Source organism: Saccostrea cucullata, unplaced genomic scaffold, assembly GCF_032062105.1.
Source record: "Saccostrea cucullata isolate Sc308-1 unplaced genomic scaffold, CSIRO_AGI_Scuc_v1 ctg940, whole genome shotgun sequence".
In the NCBI taxonomy this organism is placed as follows: Eukaryota; Metazoa; Mollusca; class Bivalvia; order Ostreida; family Ostreidae; genus Saccostrea; species Saccostrea cuccullata.
In genome coordinates, this window is record NW_026921347.1 from 71,248 (window position 1) to 98,773 (window position 27,526).

General features: G+C 32.6%; 2 protein-coding genes across 2 annotated transcripts; both read right to left on the reverse strand.

Annotated features, from left to right (window-relative positions):
* Positions 1–1,496: 1,496 nt before the first annotated feature.
* LOC134259796 (multiple epidermal growth factor-like domains protein 10) lies at positions 1,497–10,643 on the reverse strand. The gene is made up of 8 exons (XM_062742398.1): positions 10,362–10,643; positions 9,582–9,785; positions 8,929–9,165; positions 7,291–7,422; positions 3,201–3,338; positions 2,802–2,942; positions 2,280–2,397; positions 1,497–1,620 (listed from the first exon to the last, which is right to left on the reverse strand). Exons 1-8 carry the CDS (start codon positions 10,423–10,425, stop codon positions 1,572–1,574), a joined length of 1,083 nt encoding a protein of 360 aa, XP_062598382.1. The 5' UTR covers positions 10,426–10,643; the 3' UTR covers positions 1,497–1,571.
* A 1,029-nt stretch (positions 10,644–11,672) lies between these two features.
* Positions 11,673–27,192, reverse strand: LOC134259791 (multiple epidermal growth factor-like domains protein 6). The gene is made up of 27 exons (XM_062742394.1): positions 27,027–27,192; positions 26,337–26,506; positions 25,444–25,677; positions 24,908–25,042; positions 24,615–24,752; positions 24,347–24,487; positions 23,399–23,536; positions 23,061–23,201; positions 22,513–22,650; positions 22,200–22,340; positions 21,103–21,240; positions 20,809–20,949; positions 20,308–20,445; positions 19,923–20,063; positions 19,643–19,780; positions 19,274–19,414; positions 18,745–18,882; positions 18,477–18,617; positions 17,930–18,067; positions 17,629–17,766; positions 17,204–17,344; positions 16,692–16,829; positions 16,294–16,434; positions 15,858–15,998; positions 12,400–12,508; positions 12,112–12,230; positions 11,673–11,911 (listed from the first exon to the last, which is right to left on the reverse strand). Exons 1-27 carry the CDS (start codon positions 27,173–27,175, stop codon positions 11,853–11,855), a joined length of 3,765 nt encoding a protein of 1,254 aa, XP_062598378.1. The 5' UTR covers positions 27,176–27,192; the 3' UTR covers positions 11,673–11,852.
* Positions 27,193–27,526: the final 334 nt, after the last annotated feature.

The window sequence follows — 27,526 nt, forward strand, 5'->3', positions numbered from 1 at the left end:
TCTGTAGGAAGTGTAGTATGAAATAATTTTAAAGAATAATGAACTTTTACAAGCTATGGGAAAAATTTGTTGATTGAATCTTTAATTGACAGTAAAAATGAGGGGTTTAAAATAACATGCAAGAACTGTCCTGAAAATAAAGGGGATTATTGCAATTGTATACGTAAATTGTTCTTGTATTCTGGTGTATTTTGTTTTGATGTGCAAGCGTTTTTTGTCTACCTTTTCCTTATGATGGTTTGATTGTATTGGTTTTTTAGTCAATTTAATGGGATCAGAAATATCATATTTTACTTTACGGATGATCAGAGCTGGTTAATCTGATTGTTCAATAATTCTTGTCTCTATCATCAATTTCGAAAATGATATTATTCCCCCCTATAAAAGTGTTATGTTTGACATGTACAAAACCAGCAATAAGAAACTGTGATAAGCTTGCCAACATGTACATGTATAAGGTTAAAAATGTTTACGAAGTAGACAACAGAACTAGAAAGACAAATATAAGACATAACAAACGGAAAATCTCTTCTACTGTCCAAAAGGTAGGGCTAAAATCCTGACACTGCTAAGAGAAGCAGTATCCTTACAACATTCATTTTTTTTTATACATGTATTAAGGACCTCAAACCTTTAAAAGGAAAAAACGGTTTCATAGTATACTGCGCAGATACCTGTTGATATTGCCCTTAGGCTTTTATTTCTGTTCTTCCCGCTTCCTTATAAGAAAAAAAAAACATTTCAAACAAGTACTTAAATTTTATTTCAAATAAGAAACACTGTTCATTATATAGGCCCATTTTATCAACAATAGTATCATAACAATACATTTAAAAAAAAATATTAAATATGATTTCATTACCACTTCACTTGTAGATTATTAGTATTATATATGTACATTCGTCATATCACTACATTTGTAAATTATTTTATGCATATGTTCATATCATTGCATTTGTAGATATTATATACCTATGTACATATTATTAGATAAACATGCATCTTTTTTTAATTGCCCTCTCCTGGCAGACTGGCAAAAACAACTTTTTAACCTCCGGTTTTTTTTCTTGAATTTTCTTATCTTGCCAATATCAATGCTATTTTTTAAATTCTACCACAAATTAAATCACCGATTTTTTTTTCTTTTATCTGAGGAGATGGCAAACAAACATCATTTCAAGGATGGTCTGATTACAAATGTATTTCAAAACAATATTGTGTACATCTTTATTTAACATCCTCTAAAAAAGTATATACGTATATACAATGTAACTCTTTATATAACAATACTAAAAAATGAAATTAAAAATTCTGTGAGCTATCAAGATAAAATTAAATCTATTAAATGATTAATCTGAGTCTTTCTATCAATTAATCTCTTTCAATTTTCTTAATTTTCTGAGAGTTTTCCAAAACACAGAAGGTTTTGCAAATACAAATTCGAAATTCAACATTCTTCGAGCTAGTAAGATGAAATCAATTCTACTTAGTAATTGATTTAAACCATTCGATCATAAAATCTTTTTGTATTTTTTTTGTTTGTTAATTTATATAAAAGCATTTAGTCGTTCTTATTTCTTCTCTCTTGCAATGATGCGTGAATCTGACCGTTGAATAAATCTGAAAAAAAAGTAAAACCCACTTAGATCTAACATACAAGTTATACAATCTGGCCCCAAAACCATAAACTGAGAACAGACTTAAGTCAAAATTTCATATCAATTTAACTTCCGAAATAATATTAATAATAGAATAAAATTTTAACTATATGTTTGAATTGAAGTCTTTGCACAGTTGCAAACTTTCAAGCTAATACATTGAACGGAACCGAAGATACTAAAAATTAAATTTTTGACTTAAGTCTATTCTCAGTTAATAGTTTTGGGGCCTGGGATTGACAAATGGAACAACATCAGGAACAACATCAATTGATCTTTCTGTCTTTTCAAACTTTGTTTTTAAGATCGCTTTGATAACATAATGTTATCTGTTATCTTTATTTACGGAAGAGAAGCATAATTTTTTGTAGAGTTCTTCTGTTTCCGTTTTTCAATATGAAATTTTTATATCAACATTAATTGACCGTGTTCTCCCTTTTAAAAAAATCATTTCTAAATCTATTTTACGTGTAATTGTATTTTTTTCTATAGATATACAATTTTCAGAGTAAAAATCATTTTTATTTATATATTTATTTATTTATTTTTTGCTTTTGCAACATTCAACATAAGAACCTTTCAGATTAAAAGCAAACATGAAACTGTACTTTGTAAAGTTACCTGATGAATACGATAATGATGATTATAGCAATAATGATGACAATTACGCCGACAATTACACCAATAGCTATCGCAGCTGTATTCGTATCCTCTTCGACAAGGCTGGATGGGTCTGTACCTTAAAATATTATATTTTTGTGCATTTTTAATTTTCAAAAATGACGGTTCTTTTAATCATACAAATATATTTAATCCATCATAATTATGTTCGACAATAAGAAATTAAAATGAAATGAAAATGTGTACAAATTTTAGAATTAAAAAACATGTCTATTGGAAACATTATTCTTATTTGAGAATTGGCCGTTTTTTAACTTAAATGCAAAGAATCATATGTATTAAAGTCCGTTAGATGAATAGAAGTTTATTAGGACTTGTATGTTTCCGTACTGCTGGCTTTTAAATCACTTACGTTTATTGTTGCAAATGCCCTTCATTCTTTTTTTCATCCCTTCATCCTTGATAATAAATTGAACTTTACACTGCAGATAATGCATGTAGAACAAAAAAATGTTTTCTTACTCTCAGTGCATCGGTCCCCTTTCCACCCAGCCATACACCCACCGATACACCGTCCATCAATAGGGTCACATTGTCCAGCTGTTTTACATCCACCACTGCATGATGTCGCGCACTTGTATCCATAAAAGCCCGTTGGACAAGCTGTCAGATTATAATTTAATTCATAGCTAATTTAAAAAGAAATACTTTAAAAGATTTTTTTCTAGAAAAAAAAATCGTTCTTTGACATATATAGCTGTATGCATAAAGCCTCTATAAAATTTTTATTTGTGATTTAAAATATTAGAAAATTTCAAATGAAAAAAAAAAGAAATGAGAGCGTAAATCTATTTAAGGGAAGAGTCATTCTTATTCTCATGTAATTACTATTTTATATGGATTATTTTTATGTTTACCTACAGGAGTTACAAAATGGCTCTAACCAGCCGGGAAGACATCCTTCTGCGCATGTTCCGTTCATGTGGTCACATATGATGTCATTTGCACACTTTCCACATCGCTCAGTACAGTTGTACCCATATGTGAAGTTACTACACGCTGCAAAATAGAATATATTATCAATATGGACTATTTGTTTGTATTTCAGAAAACAAAAGATTTAAAAAAAAAATAGGGAAACAATTAACTTAAAAGTAAAAAAGTTACCTAATTTTCTAAAATTAAAAATAAGTCCACAAACAAAATTTAAGGCAATAAAAGCAATAAAGAAATTATGAAAAGAACATTCACTTAAAACAGTCAAAGGCTAAAGTAAAATAATAAAGTATTGAAGTGAATGGCGAAATTTCACGCAATATTTTATTTTATGGCATTATTAGAATCAATTCATGTAGATTTTGTTAACTAAAATTCGTCTGTTTTTCTAATACATATAACAACAGGTAGCATTCCGATAGAGAAATGGCATTTTAAACCGCTTAATAATGTATTTCACGATCATCTATCATCATAACTATAATTTTTCCTGATAGCAGTTTTGTCGGATAAACAGGATAACTTAGCTTAAAAACACTTTAGATATTCAAATTCTTTTCTCTAAAAACTTAAAATTAATATTTCGCACAAAAATAATGAAACAACAACCTTGAAAGAACGTACTCTCAGCTGAGCTATAATAATTATATCTAGATAAAAAAATAAATAAACAGCATAGAAACTACTGTCTACATTAGATTTCACTAGTAAAATTTGTAAAACTAATTACAGTACCCGCATCGTTATTCTTTACAGGATACACGATACGATAGGATAAACGCACGATACGATAGGATACACGCACGATACGATAGGATACACGCACGATAGGACAGGATACACGCACGATAGGATAAACGCAAAACACGATAAACGTAAAACACGATACACGCAAAACACGATAAACGCAAAACACGATAGACCTGATAAACGATCTACACGATAGGATAAACGCAAAACCTGATAGGATTGTTTCAAAATGCGGAACGTTTTTTAACAAGACGAAAAGATTATTTTGAATGAAATTTAAAGATTAAAGATTATTTAAATTAAATTACATTTTAATTTAAATACTCGCAGAGCTTCAAATCTAAACTATAAAGTACATTTAATTATTATAAAAAGCTAAGAACCTGAGATCTCTGTATTAATTTTACAAAAGTTGTTTTTTTTTATTTATATAAAAAATTGACAGTGATTAAATGGATTTTTATAAAATGGAGACTGTATTTTTTTTTTATTTCTTCTCAAGAGTGTGACTTTTGAAACTCTATAAACAGATTTATTATTTATGAGAAATATACATTTAATTTTCTATCTAATAAATTTATCTACAAGTACCAAGTTATTTCAAGGAAGAAATTGACGCAATAAATTAAATATTTGTATTTAATGTCTAAAGCTTACAATCTGCGATGTATCCAAAAATCGCAATTAAATATTAATATCTTAGAAAATAATACAAGTAGAAGACTGGCCGAAAGAAAGGTTTAAAGAAAACGGCTTCAACAAAATTAATAAATTTAACATGATAGATCTATCAAGAACGAAACAGTTCAAGAAAATTAAATTTTCTGAATAGAAATCTAAGTAATTATTAAAATAATGGCGATCTGCATTAATACATGTAAACTGTGTCATGAGAATATGAATCTGCTACAACTGCACATGTACGTTTACGCTAAGCTCTGACTTATGTACATGTAAACATTTTTTCATTACAGATACTTAAAACCTCGTATTTATTAACGAACATTGAATGGTTAAATACTTTCTTCTTTAAAATACAAAACAGAAAAATTAATTAACAAATATAAAAAGAGTGAAATGCGACTTTTCCGACTAAATAATTATAAATCATTGCTATTAAACTCCGTGTGTACTGTTTCTAATAATAACGAAAAATAGGTTTAATTACGGAAATGAATTATTAAACCTTAAAAATCATTTTACACTGACACGGTAATCTCATATTAGGCATATTCGAAAGGCGGTATTTTGAAAGTCCGCAACCAATTTAAAATTAGATAAACAAGATCTAACCAAATAGCCAAATATAATATTGAATTCTTAAATAAAGTAATATACGTATGGAATAAAATCGATTAATACTATAAATTGATTCGGTGTATTTATTAATCTTGCATGATCATGGCGGATCAGACGACTCCTTTTGTTTTATTTTTATAGTAATATACCGTTAAAAAATATTGCGAGCTAATTTTCATAGTTTAGAATGTTAGAACTATTTCATCCGTTTCTACGATCAATGAAATTGTTTCCTAGAATTAATTTTGTCTGTTTTACGTAGAAAACCCGATGACCCGAAAGTGCACGTACCATAACGGCAGTATATTTTTTTATGTTTATTAAAAGACTTATTTACATAAACATAATGGAAACATTGTACGAAATGAAAAAGAATCAACGGAGTGAGTTTAGGGACTTCATTTCATTAAATTGATTTATTTGAATTTTTATTTAACATTCAAGATGATTTTTTAATCTATAAATCGTACAATTATTTAATGCATTTTGAATTAAATCTTTGATAAAATTGTTCAAACAAGTTAGGAACAAAATCCCGAAAATAAGTAGATGCGTTTCATTAGAACCAGGTAGTATTCGAGGTTAGTAATTGACCCCGGGTGAGAAATCAGTACAGGTATGTTGACGGTGATCACACACACACGGGCCGAGGTGTCAGTTAGGGGAGAAGGGGGAGGGGGCGGTTGACCGCACAGGAAGACAGTGTGCTAATTATAGAGCTACACATACTTCTCAGTTTTCTTGAAAGGAAAGGACTTCAATTTATTTTGATTTTTGGCATCCCGATGGATTATATTTTGAGTTTATTTCCACGCCGAAAAGGTAAGCTGTTAAAAAACTTCATGTTTTCCCCTGTTCATGTATATATTATTTTTATGTTATCTAATGCCAGATAAAATTAATGAAAATCTTCTATTTTATAGTAACAGCCATGGTGTGATAAATTGGGTAGAATATTTTCATTGATTATATTTTATAATTTTGATTTCTTTTATTAATTTAAACATATGTCAAGGAATTTATAATTAGCTTTAAAAAATAAATTTAAAATTTGAACGTATACGGCCAAAATCGTTGTTAAAATCATCTGGATCATTGTGTTATGTTATATTATATTTGTAACATCAAGACTTTAAATATTAATTGTGCATACATGCAGGTCAGACGCGTAAAGGTATTTCTAACGTTATCAGACGATAAACAAGGAAAAACAGAATATTGCATTAAAAAAAGATACATTTCAATATCCTGCTTATTATCTATTTATTTGCTTTTTGTCTACGCGAACATCGTAGCTTACCAAAAATCTTTCTCTGGTAACTCCGATTCATTGAAGAAAATCATATTAATAGTATTTAATTTTTTACAAAATAAATCATACAATTCGATAAATTATTTTCTTAAAGAAATAGACCAGTTGATCGATCGAATTCCATTTCCGAAAAATAGAGTTACTGTTTAAATGTTGACAATTACTCTCTGCTTTACCATGATATAAATATTTTATTTATTTAATTAATTATTTATTAATAAATCAATTTATTCATTCATGAAATATGCGATTTATTATTTTTTCCTTCTACGCTTTAATATTTCTTATATTGATGAAAAAGAAAGGGATAAATCTTTATTTTCTCTTTTTTCGGTTGAATTAATCTTATTTTTATTAACAAAACGAAAAAGAAACTCGGAATAGCTCCGTAGTTTCTTTACATAGTAAAGATAAAATGCGAGGGTTCCCGAATATACACGATAAACGCAAAACACGATACACGATAGAACCTGATAAACGATCTACACGATAAACGCAAAACACGATAAACGGAAAACACGATAGAAAACGCAAAACACGATAAACGGAAAACACGATACGATAGGATACGATAGGATACACGCACGATACGATAGGATACACGCACGATAGAACACGATAGAATTGTAAAGAATAACGATGCGGGTACTGTACCTTTATCACAGTCCATTCCATAGTAACCGTCATAGCACTCCAAACATTTTGCTGTCATTATATGACAGATGCCTTCGCGACATTTTTGAGAACAAGGGGTGCACGTAAAGCCTCCCTTTCCCCTTTCACAACCTGGAAATATAAATTATTCTATCAACATATATTTGTAAGCAAGTGGTTGATATAACGAAACATACAAAGTTCGAGAGATAGTCGTAAGTTATAAGACCAAATAAAGATCTTCTATTGAGATAATATTTAAAAATATATATAATTTACTAATAATATTAAAAGTTAGAGTATTTGAAACATTTGCAAAGGGAAAATAAGACAAGGTAAAGTATTACATTTATTGAGTTCTAACTGTCCTTGTAGGCCTTTCAACTAATTTTTCAAGTTGCACATATCGTAAAAAACATTGTATAGATAGATTTATAGGTACATAAAATTATCAAAAAAGATAATAACTTATGCATACTTTTAATTACCTCATTTAAAAGTTTAATCATTTATAATTGACTTTTCCGATGTTGTGTTTAAGGACAGGTAACTCAGGTGTGAAAAATGACCAACTTAGTGCCGATTTATGAGTTATCGTTTATAAGAATGACATATAGGCTGCTTCAGCATTGGTATTGTTATATACACAAAAGGGTTCCTTACTTTGTTTTGTACACAAAAATGTTTGACCAAGAGAAAGAGAATGCCTTCACTCTACCTGAAATAACAGGGTCAAATGAATGGGAAACAGACGATATTCAATAGTATTAACTCTCTTTGACGATTATTATGAAGAAGAAAATTTAATGTCATGTTTTTTGTGTTCGCGCTTTTTCGCTTCCTATGTAAATATATATATTTTTACAAGTAAATGCAACAATTGATCATCTTATTTGTGTTACTAAGCACGAAGGGGAACGACCGAGTATACAAATTTAAATAGGTTAGAACTGAGAAGGAGGGTAGATTACACTTTTTATTTTAATTAAAAATTTTAATTATATGCAGTAAACCGGTGTCCGCAACTATACAGTAAATAAGTTTAACATTGGTGCTAAATTTTAAAATCACTGGATTCTACTGAGAGCAAAGAAACACTTGGGAAATGCTAAAAACTGCCTTGCGTGTAAACAGTTAGATACCCCGAGCCTGCTCTAAACAAGTTTCAGCAGTGAGTTATCGTTCATAACACCGACCCCTAGCGGCAGTTGAAAGGCCTAGTCCTTGTTTGTTAGTACTATAGTTGCATTGAATTTATGTCATTATTCACAGTAAGGTAAGAGTTAAAAAAAACAAGCCATATACACCGTAATGACATCTTTTATTTAATTTATCAGTATAAAGACACATATGAAATGTTCTTTATGTACAAAGAAATATGGCGATAACGAACAGCATCCTTGCACAAAGTCCATTTAAATAATGCAAATCGGGAGAAGAAAAAAAAACGGTCCTACAAATCTGGCAAAAGGGATATAGCATCATAAAGCCACAAAGTGAAAATCAAACTAAAATAAAAAAAAAACATAAGAAAAAAAATCAAAACCTTTTGATGTCATTGTTATGCCTTGATCATATCATGGCGGGGACATAAAAGCCAAAGCCTTTTTTCCTTTAATACGCAACTATAAAGCCTACCTGTAACGGTGATTTCACACAGTTGAATCACCGCAGTTGCAGAATAACCATCCGGGTATTTAACATCCGGAAGTCGCTCATTATAGAACGTGAGGAATCTTCCGTGAACTTTGCAATTTATCTCCATATACAGTTCCGGAAGTGTAGAGTCGCTGTGATTGTAACAAAGGTGTCCGTTACGGAAATTAATGTCGTCATCAGAAATATATAAAGAAAACCCTGCCATTGTGTCAGCACCTAAAGAGAAAAATCCATGATGTGCCATTATTGAAGCTATGCAACTATTCACTTTTAATGACGCAAAGTGCATGGCTTCATTAAGATGTATTTCCTTTCAATGTCTTCAATGTCACACTTTCTTTAAACGTCCTTACAGGTATTCAAGTACCTTTTCTCAAAAAGCAAGAAAGATACTGCCATTTCATTTAGTAATATAAATTACTTTTCAGAAACTTCGTGTGAATTTGCTTGAGGGACTTTTTATCAATTAGTTTTCATCAAATTTACATTTGAAAAAAAAAAACAGCATTGATTTGCAATTCTCCTTTAAAGAGCTGCATTTTCAGTTTTTCTTTTGAATGCTTTACTTTTTTTAACACAGAGATTAGGTTTCCTCCAAATTACGTTGAAATCCTTTATGCTATAACACTCACTATTTTTTGCATATGTGATGTGTATATACAAGATGCTCGCCCCCGATAGATCCACCTGCCACCACGCTTGAGTTGCATTCGTCAAAGTCTGTGTACACTTCACTTCATCCTGGCTGACGTCACCATCGTTTGCTAGTTCCGGCTTACTCCAAAAGTGTGCACGTGAGCTCATGATAGCATGCTTTTCCAAGGCTAAGTTCTGCTCTAGAATTATTATAGATGTTTGAATTAAACAAGTCAAACTGCATACGAATTCGGGAGTTCACATGTATGACAATAATTATTTTTGAAGATTCCACATCACACTATCTTAAATTATAGAAGAAATTATTTAGAATCTTCTTGAAGGCAAACAATTTAATGATTAACATCTAGACCTGTGATATAACCTTTAAGTTAAAATATACTTCTTTTTTAATAAAATATTTCTGATTAGCCATGTATTACTTTTTTTTTAATTAGATGATTAATATTTTCGAATATATTATTTTTTGCAAAACATCAGTTTTAAAATGATTAGATTTTTAATGACACTGAAAAGCGATTGTAATTAGACAAAAAGTCACTTGATACGGAAATTAAAGACGAGTTTTCAAATGAAATTACATCAATTTCTATTTTTAAATTGCTATTTTTTACCCATGTAGATTTTCGCATATTAGAATGACGCCTTTTTAGCAAATATACATAGACATTTAACATGGATGATTATTTCTAAATAAAATACATACTTATCTGCAGTGCATAGAATTCTGATATATATAAATAAAATGTACTTACCATATCCATAATTATTCCCAAGGAGCGAAATCAAAGAAATAATAAAATTTGTTAAATGCCTCATATTTTTTTTTTTTCGAAATGCAATTGTAATTTCTTAAAGGTTTTCATAAATCAACATTATTTTATTTATCAAAAATCCACATAAGATTCTACGTCTGTGGCCCAAAAAATTGTAAATCTGAAAGGTCGATAATATCAGTAAACATTTCAAGGTGGAGTCCAAAAAGAGTTGAGCATAATAGCATCGTTTCCGTTAAGACTTAATTGAGTCGGAATAATTTTTAAAATACTTGCATTCCGGAAATTCATATTTATCCTTAAATGACTTTCAATTTTAAGCGTTTTATCTATGCGAAGATCACATTCCTTTGCTCCCGGCCACACGTTAAATAGCTCATTTGAATATCACAATCATATCTAAATTACACCATAGAAAGAATAATGCATTAAGGTATTTAGGCTATGTATCGTTTTTAGATACGTTCGATAAAGAAAACACGGTTTTACCGTTTTGAAACTTCTTTCTTTGTAGTAATATTCGTAAATCCATGTGAAGATGATTAAAACACCTCTTTGCCTGAACATTGATATGCCATAAAACATTTATTAAGAACAGCATGTATTATGATAGGCATGTATATGCAATGTCCAATTAATAAAAGAGCGGTTTTGCTGTGATGACGACGTTTAAAACAAATAATTGTTCCGAAATTATGCAAAACCTTTTTTCTCTTGTTTTCTTTTTATTTCATAAATATTAAATAGTAATTTTTGACATGGAATTTAAAAATTGTAATATCTGTATTAACAATGTCTTTTATTTTATCATTTCTTTTTAATTCAAAAAGTTTATTTTCTCAAACAAAGTTAAATATTACTTAGATCACTCATAATACAACATTTATTTCAAACTAATCCTTAAAGCTATTCCCAAGAACTGATACAATGGTTTTCTTTTGAAACATAATTCATCTGTTCGTGGTGTAAACTGAAATCATAAAAGTAAAACAGAATATATATTACTAATAAAATTATCTTCATATAAAACTTTGTCTACTGTTATTAAAAACATTTAAATTGATAAATATAATCCCTTGAAATGTTTCATATAGGAAGAAAATTATAGAATAAATAATGATTAGTGTATATTGAATAAAAAATAACTTATTAACGATATTCGTAAATGCCCTAATAAAAAAAAATAGCAAAAAAATTCCATCTTTTATATCTTTCCTCTTGCATTAGTTAAAAATATTTGATTGTTTTTGCTGAAATATTTCACAGACGTAAAACAGAGGTAATTGAAAATAAAATCACGATATTATATATACAGATAACAAACAGTATTCAAAATTAAATGACCATAAAACAATACAAATTAGAAGCAGAGCAAAGACGGACCTCCAAAACATCAGAGGTGGGATCAGGTGCCCTGGAGGGGTGAGCATCCCCTGTCGACTATCTGATTGCGATAGAATTAAGAGTTTCTTACCCTGTGTTATCTTGGATGAACGATCGACCACAAGTAGTCAATACATGCCCGCCATCTAAATTAAATTCATAATATATCTCAGGTTTTTTTTATTCTCTAAACAGTTAACCTGTTTTGGCATCTGCAAGTGATAGCTTCAATATGATATACACATACTTTTTAAAATTGCTATAAAAAGAGATGTCTATACAGCGAGTTGCTTAATTCTTTGAATGTTACTTAAAAATTGATGTGACTCTACTTATACGTGAATACCTGTATTTTGTCTATCAGCTGCATGATTCCCACTGTTAACATCGGCGTAGTAATTCACACTTAGAATACTAAGGCGACGGGGGAATGAGGAGCCTCCGACCTTAGACCTTCCCGTGAACCTAGGATTCAAATTTCATTTAAAATTTGTAATCCTCCTTTGAATTTTTTTATGAGAACAGCGAATTCAATTTTTCATTATAATATAATTTTGTACTTTCATAAGCAATGTTAGAAGTTATCCTTACAGAAAAAAAGTTAAATATTGTGAATCTGTAACACCAAATTCACCTTAAAACCACAACAACAATAATGATGTCAATGATAATGAATAAAGCAGTCACTCCAAATACGATTCCAAGTAGCATATCAGCAGGTAGTCCATTTATCTCATTGACTTCTGAAATGAAATACAATACTGTAAACCAACTTTTATTCGCGTGCGAGAAATTTTCGCGAGGTTCGCGAGAGCCTCCTCATCGCAAATATTTCTCGCCGCGAATGGGTCCTTACCGTCTCTTTTTCTATTTAAAAGAAGAGTTCCAAAAAGGCTTGGAAAATTAATCGTTGCAAACTACTTTACTCCTGGTAAATCGCGAAATAAAGTCGTCGCGAATAAAAGTTGGTTTACAGTATCTGATGTCTAATGATGTTATCAAGTGAAATTGTTTGTGCACATTAAAAACAGTTTTTGCCCCATTAGTCATCCATATTGCTACATGTAGAGTTTAGTCTCGCTTAAAAGTAACAGCATAGTTTTTGGGAGTTGAACAGACTCCCTAGGCTGTCACGCGATTTCTAGCTCAGTAATTTTACAATGAATTATATAGCGGCCGTCGTGGTGTTTCTGTCTCGCCCAATTTACTTCCCTGTGATATTTAATACAAACTCGTACCAGTCTATATAAACTCGAAGAAACTTCCGCAATAAAAATAGTCCATCTCATTTTTCTGAATTAATCTAATTTTTATAAATGATTTGAAAGTAAATGAAATGGAATTTTATTTAACTTAATTTGAATAGCATATTTTTGTCATCTTTTTTGAGAAATGACACATACATTTTGATTTCCGTATGAAAAAAAAGTCCCAGTTTTCCGTCATTTATCATTCGGCAATCCTCGGCTGACTCCACTACGCTCCATTACAAAATGTGCTAGGTCATCCAAGGAGCAACAACTGGTCTAACTGGTTTGACAAGACGCGATTGTCTAAATATAGAGACGTAAACAAAGATGTAAGGAAAGGAACGCTAAGGTTTAACTTAACTTCTTTCAATATGTTTCAGCAATAAAGAGACAGAAAAACGTTTCTTTAAAAAAAAACACTGCGGAAAATATTTATTTGCTCTGACAAGTAAAATGATCTGTTAGACTGGAAAATTTTTGTCAGACCAGATACATGCAACTCATTTTTTTTACGTTGGTAAAGGGAAAAAATAAAAGCATTAAAGGTTGTTAATATTCGATCACACAATTTCAAATGACATTAATTTTGCATCCTTAATTTCATAAATTTATCAGCATTCAGTTGGTCACGTGTACAACAGCAAATCTGAACTTGAAAAATGTGTGTGTACTTGTATTGCAGTATTACCTTATAAAATGTATCACTTGATTTTATAATATAATTAAAACAGTTAAGATTAATGAATACATGCGTATGCACGGACACAATGGTATAATAACCCCAATGATCGATCTATGCACGTGAGCAAGATCGTTCCTCATGATTACAACTATTTTCTTGTAGTAGCTCATTAAACTATATCTGATTTTTAATTACATTTGAATCAAATCAAAATCACAAACTTTAAGTCTCACTCGTGTGGCGCAGTTGTTAAAATAGTTTGCTCTAGAGATTCAACGTAAAGTGTTAATTGATCCTTACGTCGCAGGTTAGAATCATGTGGGATGCATTTGGAGATAAACTTTTTTGATGAGACCATATAAACCGAAATCCCATGTCGCAGTATGTGCTTGCACAAAACGATCCCTCACTTATCAATGGTTTTGAGAGCCGTGTATAGGTAAAAATGGTAGACTTACATGTAGGTAGCTCCATCGGCAAGTGGTATTGTTTCAATATGATTGAAAAGTTATCGAACGTAAAACAAACAAAATGGAAAGTATTCAGACATACTTACTTCTATATAGATATTACTTGAAATGAAATTTAAAATTATGGAATAACAAAACTTAATGACTAAGTTATAAAGATAGATACATTTGATAAAATAGATAAGCATGGAGTTCTATAAAAATTAATTATTGTGTCCGAAAAGAACATTCACACCCAAAAGAGAATAGCAAATACTTGTTTTAATCAGAGGAAGAAAATGACAATCTAGTGTCTGGTGATGGTAACATCGAATATAAAGAGTGTTTGTTTGTTTGTTTCTTGGGACCAAATATCTTGTACACATTCTCAAGAGAGTAGGGGGCGTTTTGATTCAAATGTTTCAGAAATATAAGGGTAGTGTTTGAGTTTTAGTAATAAATGGTACTGAAAGAAGTTTAAACCCTAACAACAAAATAGTATTTTCGAGTTTGAAAAAATTATTTTTTTTTTTGGGGTGGTGGGGGTTGTTTGTTTGGTTTGGTCAAATTATTGAGGTAAGAATTAGAAAGAATTAATCCAGAACTAAACTTAACTGTTCGTGTGCAATAAATATACAGTGTTTTCAATGGATGGCACTGTAGCTCTCCGGTCTGTCAATTTTTTTTTTTCGGAGAGCTACAATTCTGCAGCTTATTTAAGAGCAGTCCCATGATCTTGGCTATTTAAATGCAATAGAAATCATTTTTAATGTTTCGTTTTGTATCTCTAACAAATCAGTTCTAGCTGACTTGAATCTGCATGCATGAAGATGTTCCTATACTTCCTGTGAGATCTTTCAGATAACAATGTTCAACTCCCATGAGTACTTTCAGTACTTTAATTTTTATAAGATCTATGGTCTAATTGCCAAAATACATGTGGGTCGAAAGGTCAAGTATTACCAGGTATGATGCCGCACCTGTGTTAATTTTAAAGGACGTAAAACAAGGGTTATATCTGGCCAATCACAATGTTGTAGTACACGCATATTTTAGTGCCTTTTCATATAGTTGTAATGTATTTTAATTTCTAATTCTACATGTAATTTCTGATTCTCAAAATGTATTAAACAAGTAACTTGTCATGTTATCAAAAAGGAATCAATGATAAAAACATGTAGGGCACATGAAAATCAATTGCACACAACTGAACTTGCCAATGAAACATATGGGGATGACGAACAGTATTCAAGATAGAAAGTCCATTAAACAATACATAGTAGAAGCAGAGCAAACACATATCTCTAAAACATCAGAGGTTGGATCAGTTGCGATGGAAGAGTGAGCATCCCCTGACGACCGGTCACACCCGCCGTATATGCTCTTTGTCAAGATCGGGAAATAAAATTGTATCTGTCGACGATTCAGTGTATAATTAATGGACTAACAATAAGTGCGGAAAACGTCGGTCAGTATTTGGCTCATTGATGAATGTATTTGCTGACAAGGTCATCGTATCGACCATAGAACTTATGAAATGGTGACTTTAAACGAGACTGCTGATATTATTACATCAATTTCTTCGTCAATAATTTACCTCGTTTTTAAAACTGTTCATAGGTGTATCAAAGTCCTTCGTATTGAATCAACTGAGATAAATAACCTCCAAATGATGGTTTAAGGTCTTTAATAATAAAAGGCATATTAGTACCTATCTGACAATGCTTCCCGGTCCATCCTGATACGCATGCTCCGTCACATGACCCGTTCACATGATTACAGTCGGTAACGTTAAGACAGTGCTCACTACAGTTTCCCATACAATGCTCACCAAACGTACCAATGGGACATTCTAAAATAAATTATTAATTTGTTCACTATTCTTTGACAATCTTAAATAAAATATATGTCATACAGATTTTTGTATTTGCTTTTTTAATCAGGTATATTTCTTTGTATGAGATTAAAATTAACTTCAGGTCTTTGCTGATTCTCAAAATAATTTTTTTTATATAAATCCTGCACAGATTTGCCACTTATGAAAGCATGACCTAATTTTAGTTACCATCTCAAAAATACGGAACATATGAGGTGTCCTTTCATTTCTTGTTTTAGTCACCCCATAAAATCAAAAAAGAGATGATCACCTAATTCACAGAAGTTCCCGATCCACCCAGCCATACACCCATTGGCACAAAACCCGGTAATTCTATCGCATTGACCAGACCCTATGCAATGTTCACTACATTTCTGTGTACACATGTCTCCAAAGTAACCATTTTCGCAACCTTTTGAAATAAACGAAATTGCAATACATTGAGAATGTTAAAAAGTTTTATATTCTGTTCATTTTTGTAATTGATATTTTTATTATCATAAACTTTTGTGCAGAAATAAAAGTGAATGAAATTGGGCAGTAGGTAAAGCCTTTTTTTAGCCATTTTTATATTGTTTTCTCCTCCACCCTTTATTCACTTCATCCTCTTTACAAGTCAGCAAATTTTAACAGGTAAATAAAAACAGGAAATTCATTCTAGGTCCTTACTTTCGTTGCAGTATCTTCCATGCCAACCCCTTGCACACCCTGAGAAACATGACCCGTTTACATGGGAACAAATATCTTGCCCCAGACAGTGCCCACAATTAAAGGAACAATCTGGGCCAAAAACTCCGTCTGGGCACTCTGAAATGTACATAAAATATGTATGAAATAAAATTACACTAAATCGCAATTTCAGTGCTTGGATCTTAACGGAATTCCTTTTAAACACTGTGTATGTATGTAAAAGAATAAAAAAAGGCATATTATGACAACCATCATCTCTAAAGATGAACAGCAACAAGCTTAAAACTTTAAAATCAATTAGTATCACACAAATTAACCACCCACCCCCAAACCCCCTCCCCCCCCCACAAAAAAAAAATGAAATATAAACTTTGTACATAATAGTACATTCTGACATATTTGCAAAACTATGAATTGACATACTATTTATTAATATAAACTTACATTAGTTTATCTGTTGACAGAAAAATGATTGAATTAAATCTACTCACTCTGATCACAAAACTTTCCTAACCAACCATCAGCACAGCCATTTGAGCAGAATCCATTGATACGGTTGCAATCTTTCGTATTTTTACAGTTTATGTTGCACTGCTGCATACAATGTTTACCGTAATAACCAAAACTACACACTGAAATTTATATAATACCGAGAGACAATATAAACTTGATTAGCTTTAAGGTTACTGAAATATTGATATCATTATTTCTTTCTGGATTTGAAAATGTAAAAAGGTAAACACCAAATAAGGAAAAAAACACCCAATCCATTTAGCTATCGTCTGGTATTATAAAACTTCACATTTCTATCCGTATAATGAATTGAAATGACAAAATAGGAATTATGATCATTTAATAGTGTTACTATACGTATAAATCAAGAAATCAATATCAAAGTTCACAAATTGCCCTGTACCTATGTTGCACCTACTTCCTACCCAACCATCTGCGCATCCATCTGAGCAACTTCCGCTGGTAAATTCACAAATGTTTCCATTGACGCAATGACCACATTGTTGTTGACACTTTTCTCCGAACTTTCCCTCAGGACATGCTATGTGAAAAATTAGCTAGTTAAAACGGCTCACTATGAAAGAAACCTTTTTAGGGATATTTGTTTTTACAAAACCTATTCCAAAGAAGGGTTCACCATAAATACAGCACAGGAAGGCTGAAAAACTTCACTTTAGCCAAATAAGTGGGTGTAGTGCACTTACATTCGTTACAAAACTGACCCAGCCATCCATCTTTACAGTCCCCTGGGCATGCCCCTGTGATGTGATTACAGGGGGCGTTGTCAAAACAATGGCCACAAACCTTGCCACACTCCTCACCGAAAGACTTTTCAGTGCATTCTGAAACATGCTTATCACATCGTATAGAGTACATGAGAAAGCATTTTTATAATACAATTGTTTTCAGGCCGGGGGCCATAAAAGTTAGACTCCAATAGACGAGCTCACCTTTGATCTCAGTCTCCTTTTTCCACTGTACATGTATATTCCTTTTGGTAAAAGTCAGACTGAGATCAAAAGTGAGCTTGTGTAAGTTTTATGGCCCCCAGGCCAGATCTAAATAAATAAAATCAATACGTAGGTAAAATATTTTCCAATTTCATCTTATTTGAAGGTACAAGTTTTTACTGCTGATAAACACACACATAGAATGGTTGTAATCTTTAATCATTACAAAACATTTTATAGTAAAAACTGCATTGCTTACAAACCCGGTATCTAACAACTATTTTTAATGAGAAATTCATACTCTGATTGCATCTTGACCCCATCCAACCAGCAACGCATCCTCCCGCGCATGATCCTGTCACGTGATCACAATCAGAGGAGTCGACGCAATGGGCACTACACGTGTCTTTACACATAATGCCGTATGATCCTTTTGTACAAGCTTAAAAATAAATGGAAAAGTACTTGAAGTCAGAAATATGAGATGATATTTTACACGTATTATTTCATTACAACTACATGTATCAGTTTGTTTAATTTCATAACAAACATATAAGAACATATCTTACAATTGTTGCAATTTTGTCCTACCCAGCCTGATGCACATCCGTTTGCGCATGCACCATGTACCTTGTCGCACAGTTCTTCATTATAGCAGTGACCACATTTGTGTTTGCACTGCGATCCATACCAACCTCCTTCACAAGCTTTAAAGTAAATTTAAACAAAAGGACAAAATTGTTTGTGTTTGATTACCTATTTCGTTAAGCCACTACTGCATTTATTCTATTTGCTTGAGTTTTGCATTTATCTGCTACATATATCAACAATACTGAAGAATATCAAATAGAAAGCCTTTTTGTAGCCTGCCATCTGATTTTGATACTTGAAAGAAAAAAGAATATGTTCGTTATAATTTACTAAAATATATGATGTTTCTGAAGCGAAATGAAGAAGTGACTGAACCATGCAGTAAGAGGTCATGTTTTCCATGGGATCATTTACATGGAAATTAAGAAAGGAGAGTTTCAATAGATGAATGAGGTTGTACATTCTAATTTTCTATTTTCTGTCTGAAAAAAATAACTTAAGACTTACTGTGTTGACAGCGGTCACCGACCCATCCATCCAAACAACCAAGATAACATTCCCCAGATTTACTGTCACAGTTTGTAGGATCGAGGCAATGCGGACTACATTTGTCCTTACACATAACCCCATAAGATCCAGGCTCACAAGCTGTAATATAACAAAATTAATTTAATATCATTTTCAAAAAAAAAGAGAATTGAAAGCAAAAAACACAATACCTCTCTATTGTGTCTCATAATACATCTACTCTATCCATGTAGTAATTGGATTACAAATTTGTATTTGACATTTTTTTCAAAATGAAAATAATGATGACGTTTTTTTTTTAAATCTATTTCACTGGAGTTTTTGAAAAAGTGTTATGAAGAGAAACACCTTCCCGACAGTCTTTGCCCTTCCATCCTGCTGAACAGCCTTTTGGACAAGATCCATTTACAGGACTGCAGACGTCACCATTCGAACACATCCCGCATAACTCTTCACAATTCTCTCCGAACGTTCCTTCTTCACATTCTAAAAGAATAAATTGTAAGCAAAGTCATTCAGAACAATCAAGTCATAAATAACGAGCATATTATTGCCAAAATATTACATGTTTTATAAGATCCATATAAGTATTTTATGAATCTGTAGGGTTAAAAATACACCATCTTACTTTGTGTACATTTGTCTCCGATCCAACCATTGACGCAGCCTCCTTCGCATTTTCCGGTCACGTGATCACATGACAAAGGATCGAGACAATTCGGACTGCAAGTGTCCTTGCACATTATTCCGAAAAGTCCTGACTCACATTCTGAAAATAAATGAATGTAAATAACTAATGATAATATCTTGCTTGAAAAGGACTCCGTCGCTATAACTAATTAACATTTTACAGACAATTTTGCTTCCATACAAAAACATTATCTTCCACCTTTTTTGTATGAAAAAATCATAAAAAATTTCGCACACAAAATTGAATACTTGGAAAGAGCTGATTTAGATCTAATGTTCATTTTGTATAGTGGCAAAAGGATGTATAAATTACATGTACCTACTTTTATCACAAACAGTTCCAGTCCATCCTGATGCACATCCGCTAGAACAACTTCCGTTAAGATGGCTGCATATCTCGTTATTAAAACAGTGTCCACAGGTAAATTTACATGCTTCTCCAAACATCCCTTCCGGACATACTTTCGAATGACACATTTTTTATAATCAAGTCTTTGTAGGAATTATCAGGTAATGTAAACAATTTATAGACATGGGTATACATGTATGTAAACTTATTAAGTAGATTTCGTTTGACAGTTTTAGTTCCATGCATCGATCAATAGCTCAATATCCCAATAGACTGTGCTGTTTGGTTCAAATTTTGCATGTTTTACTTTACTAAAAACTAAAATCAACTAAAACTAAGAATTTTGAATAGAAATTCGATTCATGGATTTTATACTGCGTTTATGCCTTCTGTATTTTTTAACTCGTAGTGAAATGACTATATATTTTATTTCATTTAAATGGTACTGACGTAAGTGAAAAAAGGATAATTTTACCAGTTCTACACTTAGAACCCATCCAACCATCTTTGCAGCTTCCAACACACGATCCATTCACGTGGTCACATGACATGGGATCCATACAATTTTCACTACATCCATCCTTACACATTAGTCCAAAGTATCCGCTGTCGCATTCTATGAAAATCATCTTACATACATGTTTATTAACAATCACTTAAACTTATATATCAATTCAACCAGAAACTTAAGATATGTTTCACAACGTTTCTCTCTTTCTCTCTCTTTCTTTTGTATATTTGATTTTAAGAGTTTTATTTCGATGCTTACTTTGGTCACAAATATTGCCAGTCCATCCCGGAGCGCAACCTCCGGAACACGTACCATTCACGTGACTGCAGACTTCACCATTGAAACAATGGCCGCACGTCAGCTGACAATTACTGCCGAATGTCAACTCTTCACATTCTGTAGTTAATAATAATGAGTATGTGAAATCCCAGTGATTTTAACATGGGAGTTTATTCTGAAGTGTAATATTTGCCATGTCTATTGCGATCAGATATACTCAGTATTTATTTACAAGACGAATATATTAAACAATTGTGTATTACCTTATTTAAATATTTATTGCCTACATGTATATACTCACAATAGAACAAATTCCCAATTTTCAATAATAAATATGGAGATAATGTACAGTTATCAATCTCAAAAGTCTTATGAAGTAATACTAAGAAGAAGGGGGATAAGACGGACGAAGTGCCTATAGTACGACAGATAAAAAGTGAAAAATTAAATCTCAATTATATGCAAACGCGTTTTGTAAACATATATTTAACAATAATACTGATAAAAGTGACGATAAAGCAAAGCTTTGTTCTGATATTTGATCAAAAACACAGTGTAGCGTCAACTTTGCTTCGATCCTCGGAATTGTGTTGAGGTGTTTGATAAAACTAGAAGGTGTCCAGTGGATTCACAGGTACGTATACTCCTTAGACAATGCTTCCTTCCGTAGGAATATGCTTACTGGCGAAAAATATACGTAAGTTGAGAAAATGAACAAAAAACGTACATTGACCCCCTTTCTCTCAGAAAAAGTTTTTTTCTCATAATTTCATAATGAGAAGTTAATTGAAATACTCATTTTACATTTTGAATTAATATGATTCCTTTTTTTCTGACTCTATAGGCATTCTGCCCGCCTTGCCCCCCCCCCTCCCCCCGCCATGTTTTTAAGAGCAAAGCAAAATAAAGACTTCTACAAAAACATAGTTGGGATAAAGACCCGAAGGGGTAGTAAGCATCCTTTTCCACCGGTCACATTCGCCGTGTGTTCTGTTTCTTTAATGAAAGACGAAATTATGTCTACTCACGATCTGAAATATATCCACTCACAATTTGTTTGTTTTTTGTATACTCACGATCCCGACACTTAGCTCCAATCCAGCCATCCTTACACCCTCCATCACATGACCCACTCACGTGATCACATGACATAGAATCCAAACAATGTGGACTGCACTGATCCTTACACATCAGCCCATAATATCCAGGATCACATTCTGCAATATTAATACAATTTACTGCTTCAGTTTAAGAGGCAATTAAACGTCATTTCAATAATCAGCATTTTAATTCCCTTTTATATGTACTTTGAAGGATTTAAGACTTCAGAAAAATGCAAATTTTTGTCTGATTTAATAGTGATTAACCAGATCACTAATTTTGATTTACCTTGATCACAAATATCCGTAGTCCACCCGGATGCGCATCCATTGGGACATTCTCCGGTCACGTGATTGCAGAATTCGCCCTCAGAACAATGTCCACAGTGATTTTCACAATCTTTTCCATAAAAATACTTCTCACATTCTGTCAATACGAGAAACACTGGCTGTATAATATATTCTCTTAAATGAAAAATTGAAAATAGTATGTATATATGAGACACTATGTTAATTACATCCTTTTTATGTGTACATGTAGCCTATTTCAAATTTAATGAATATGAGTCCATAACTCCAAGAAAACAAACGAAATTGATAGAGTTTTTACCCGTTTGCAAATAAACTGAAAATATACATTTGAATAATTTACATATTTATAAAACTATTGAGTAAAGGAACAAACATGTAGAGTGAGTTTATAACATGAAAAGAATAATTATCATTTTATACGATGTCATTGTTTTAAAAAACATACACTCAATTTTTTAAATTCGTTTTTGATATGCTGAAATAGCATTAACTGCTTAAAAAACGTGAAAGAAGAACGAGACTTACGTTCGATGCATTTGGACCCGATCCACCCATCCTTACATCCATCGTCACAAGACCCGTTTACGTGGTCACATGACATGGGGTTAATACAGTGCTCACTACACGTATCCTGACACAACGAACCGAAATAGCCAGGATCACATTCTATGAAAAATTAAAATTATGTTATCTACACTAATTATTTCTCGTGGAACTACGGATGTATAATTTGTTAAGAAGAATAAGGAGCACCATTCTTCTTTGGTGAATTTTTTAAATTTTTTTTTTTGAGTTGCCCCAGCCTTTCTAATATTCAAGGTTTGATTTATTATAAAAAAAAAAAAGTATAAATGAGTACAAACCTTCATCACAAACATTCCCTTTCCATCCCGTTGCACATCCATTTGAACACACACCAGTCACTTGATTACAGATCTCACCATTAACACAATGACCACATGAGTGCTGACATTTGCTCCCATATTTCATTTCTTCACATTCTATTAATAAAAAAAAAACATATTTCTGAACATAAAAAAATGCCTATCGAAAATCCTTGCGATATTTGTAGCATCAGCGCAAGAGAACATTTACGACCCACGCGCCCACGTATACTATATAAATGGTGCCTGTTTTGGAGGGTAACAGTTGAAATTGACACCCCAAGGAAAACCATTGTCAACCGACGCGTCAGCGGAGGTTGACAATGGTTTTTCCGAGGGGTGTCAATTTCAACTGTTACCCTCCAAAACAGGCACCATTTATTTTATTATACTGAATGTCTTCGTGATTTACTTTGTCATCAATAAAAATCGTCGATCGCCTTTTCGTTCACGTTTAGAAAGCTTTCAAACTCCCCACTACTTTGAAAAAGAGTTACTGACCTATTTATTGTTTATTTGATACTCTACGAGTCCTTTATCATCTAAAGTTTTGTTTCTTCACTCGCAAGCATGTTTCGTCTGTCGTTTGTTGTTTTCAAGTAAGCTACATCGGATGCAAGCTTTTATTGACGTCATGTTTATTCCGGTTATTTCAAACGCGCAACTGACGTTTTGAGAATTCTACGGTGAACCGTACGCGCATAATTTCCATGCATGTGGCATTGTCGTTGTGTTACCCGTTGTCACGTGTGTTGTTAAGGCTGAGGGTAATAGAACAGATTGTTAACTGCGTCTAAACCAATCAGATTTTAGTATTCAACATGAAAGTATAATAAAATAAAATGCATCCCGATTTAGATTACAACTGTATTAATAATTTTATTGCTACTTTGAAATATATCTGTCAACCATCCCCCAAAATCTTACTTTGGTCACACTTGTCCCCTTCCCAACCGTCCTTGCAGCTTTCTGCGCAGCTTCCGTTTACGTGATCACATGACATTGGATCCGTACAATGTATGCTACAGGTTTCTGTGCATTTTAACCCGTAAAATCCCGGATTGCAAGCTATAATAGAAAGTTATAGTGATACACTGCTACCATGATCCCTTTTTTCAAGACCGCAATATGATGCATGTGCATTTGCATGAAAGCTTTCAAGGGAGACGGACAATCAAAACAAAAATTTAAATACTTTCATTGCAGTAAACTCCTTTCCAGCCCTGTGAACATCCCTTTGCACATGCGCCGTCAACAAAATTACACGGCTCTTCATACAGACAGTTTCCACATGAAAGACTACAATTCTTCCCGAACTTTCCTTTTGTACACTCTAAAACATGAATAATGTTAAAACAAATCCAATAAAAAGAATATTTTAAATTCATTTTAACTTTGTGCATCTTAAACAATAAAATGGGAGATATACACTATTGTCGACAAGGAGTAAAAAATATTATTTTTTAAAAAGACTTATAGAAAGTTTACCAGTTTCACATCGCTGTCCGATATAACCATTTTTACAGGCAAAACAGTTGCCATTCTCAATATCACAGCGATCAAATTCACAGTTTATAGGACATTTTCTTTTGCAGTCGGTAGCATATCTACCACTAGGACACCCTGTCAATAATAGACACATTTACAATAGTTAATAAATTAGTTAAAAAATAAATATTTCAAACTCAAATTTCTATCTTTGCTGCCCGGCAAATCTCATTTAAACTTTCAAAAACTAAATTTGCTGTGCCGCGATTTTATTTTTTTTTTCCCAATTATCTGCTACTTATAGACTTTTTAGGGTTTGCCATATTTTTTGTTTCCCTCAATAATTACTTTATATTAATTTGCAAATTATACTTTTTTAATTATCATATATTTTATATTTCATTTAACATCGGCATATAAAGGGATAAAACATGTATTCTACATATTCATTAACACAAGATCTGGTGATTTTGTCTTACTGTACTAAACCCATCGAGGAAAATAAATATAGCAAATAAATCTTTGTTTTTACTCACCAAATACCTCTAGTTCACAAAGCTGAACGTAGGCAAATTTTGAGTATGTGAGTGGGTAAACTTCCGAGGAGTTCCGTTCATTGTAAAACGTCACATACCGACCATGATTTGGGCATGTGACGTTCATGACACTAGGGGGCGCTGTTAGGTCTGTGTGATGAAAACATCTATGGCCGCTCCACCAATCTTCACTACTGGATACGTAGATTTGAAATCCAGCCATGGTACTCCCAACTAAATATGTTGAAAAATAATATGTATATATTTTAGCATTGAATTCATACTTTGGGATGTCGTCAGTCCTATAACACACCTGGCCGTGCCGACAAATTGAATACCGCGCGTTATCAGGGTTATAGTTTTTCATTAATTGTACATGTGGTGTTCCTAGAGTATTGATAATACATATAGTTCCTACTGTGTGTTCTAACGAGCTCGAGCGGTGACGTCAATGTTAGTTTCTTGTGTGTTATAGATATTTCAGCGTCGTGAATTTCTGATGGACTTCATGAGAAAACTAGAGGTACTGTGAGCGATGAGCTCACTAAATGATACCCCCCGCCTCCAAATAGCTATAATTGCAAAGTCCATGTTTTGCTGTGGCCTGGAAACCCAAAATATGTGTCGGATCAAAAAGTAAAATAGTAGGTGCACAATGGCAATATGTAATAAAGATTCTGTGAAAGTTTCATCAAATTTCATTCAGTGGTATGAGAGGAGTTGCGGATAAGAGATGGGTACCCCAAAGCGTAACAGACGGACGGAAGGACGGACGGACAGACGGGCTTTTCAACGGAGGTATAATAACACTGAATGTAAATATTTGAATAAGTGTATATATCAAAATAATTTCTTGTGATATAATTTTGGTGGACACTCCACGTAAACCTTACCTGAGCATTCAACCCCGACATCCTCGTTGTGTCGACAGTTGGGTGGTTCCGTGAAAGCGTTTTTACACTTAGTGAGGTCAATCTCCTCACCCGAGCACTCTAGGTCATCCAGCCATATCGGGCCTCTACCAACTCCAAAGTATGCTTCCTCCCGCACTTTAACATCATCCCTGAAATATAAAATAAAACTTTAAATCATAGGGTTTCTGGAATATATGCATACAATGAATATAGTTTGTAAAAAAAAAAAATAGTTTGACTCAACACTGTAGATCTACAGGTAATATTTCATTTTACTCAGTACAAAATTACAATTAAAATACACGCGTATTAAAAATGACAAAATATTTGCGGTCATCCCTCCTTACTAAAACAACCCTTAAGATTCACAGCCTATATAATTTAGTCCCCCAAAACATCAAATTCATATTTGAAGCCTTCCGAGGTATTAAAATTGATTGTCGCTACATGTACATGTATATCGTCAACTCTGACACTTTAAAAGCACCTGAGACCTTTTCAGCAGAGCGAACGATCGCGAGCGCAATTGCCTTTTATCTCCAAAAGAAATATTTGAGAGCACTCGCTCTGTTGAACAGAACCCTGACTACGTTATAGCTGCATGTCACGTGATCAAAAATGGCGGCGCTCATAACTTGGATCAGCCTACATGTATAATCAGAAACTTACGGTAAGTATCCCGCCATAACACACGCTACCGCTCCGTCCTTTCCGTGAAACATATCGTCACACACCGTTCCCCAGATGTTTTGATGTACAAACTCAATTCTTCCACTGCCCTCTGATCTTCCGCCTACTAGACGAACCCTTGTTTCCATATCCGACAGTTCTGACAAACAACCCAGGAACAGGTATTGAGAAAAGTATTTTTATTCTAATTCTATATTTGACATTACTCTTTTGTTTACTTGAATGCATATACATTCAATGAAGCTTGTTTTTTTAATGGCCATTTCTCATGTAAACTTGCAAAATTATAATTTATTTTCACTTCATTTTTTTTCATCTTGAGCCATTTTTTAAGTAACCTAGCTATTTGTGTCTAAAAAAAAGTAAACAAACTCTTGTGATAGTTGATCCGTATGTAGGACAGACTTTGTTCCGCTCCAAGATCAACCTGCCACCATGCTTGGTGCTGACCGGAAGCAGATAGGATACATTCGGGCGTG

Excerpts from the sequence above, each read along its gene's own strand:
- LOC134259796 (XM_062742398.1), bottom strand. The coding sequence starts at position 10,425 with ATGAGGCATTTAACAAATTTTATTATTTCTTTGATTTCGCTCCTTGGG. Across the intron at positions 2,943-3,200 it reads AGAGCCATTTTGTAACTCCT|CTTGTCCAACGGGCTTTTAT; the intron begins GTAGGTAAACAT and ends ATAATCTGACAG. Across the intron at positions 1,621-2,279 it reads ATCATTATCGTATTCATCAG|ATTTATTCAACGGTCAGATT; the intron begins GTAACTTTACAA and ends CTTTTTTTTCAG.
- LOC134259791 (XM_062742394.1), bottom strand. The coding sequence starts at position 27,175 with ATGGAAACAAGGGTTCGTCTAGTAGGCGGAAGATCAGAGGGCAGTGGA. Across the intron at positions 23,537-24,346 it reads AGGGGACAAGTGTGACCAAA|AATGTGAAGAAATGAAATAT; the intron begins GTAAGATTTTGG and ends TTTTATTAATAG. Across the intron at positions 22,341-22,512 it reads TACGGATATTTGTGATCAAG|AATGTGATCCTGGATATTAT; the intron begins GTAAATCAAAAT and ends TTAATATTGCAG.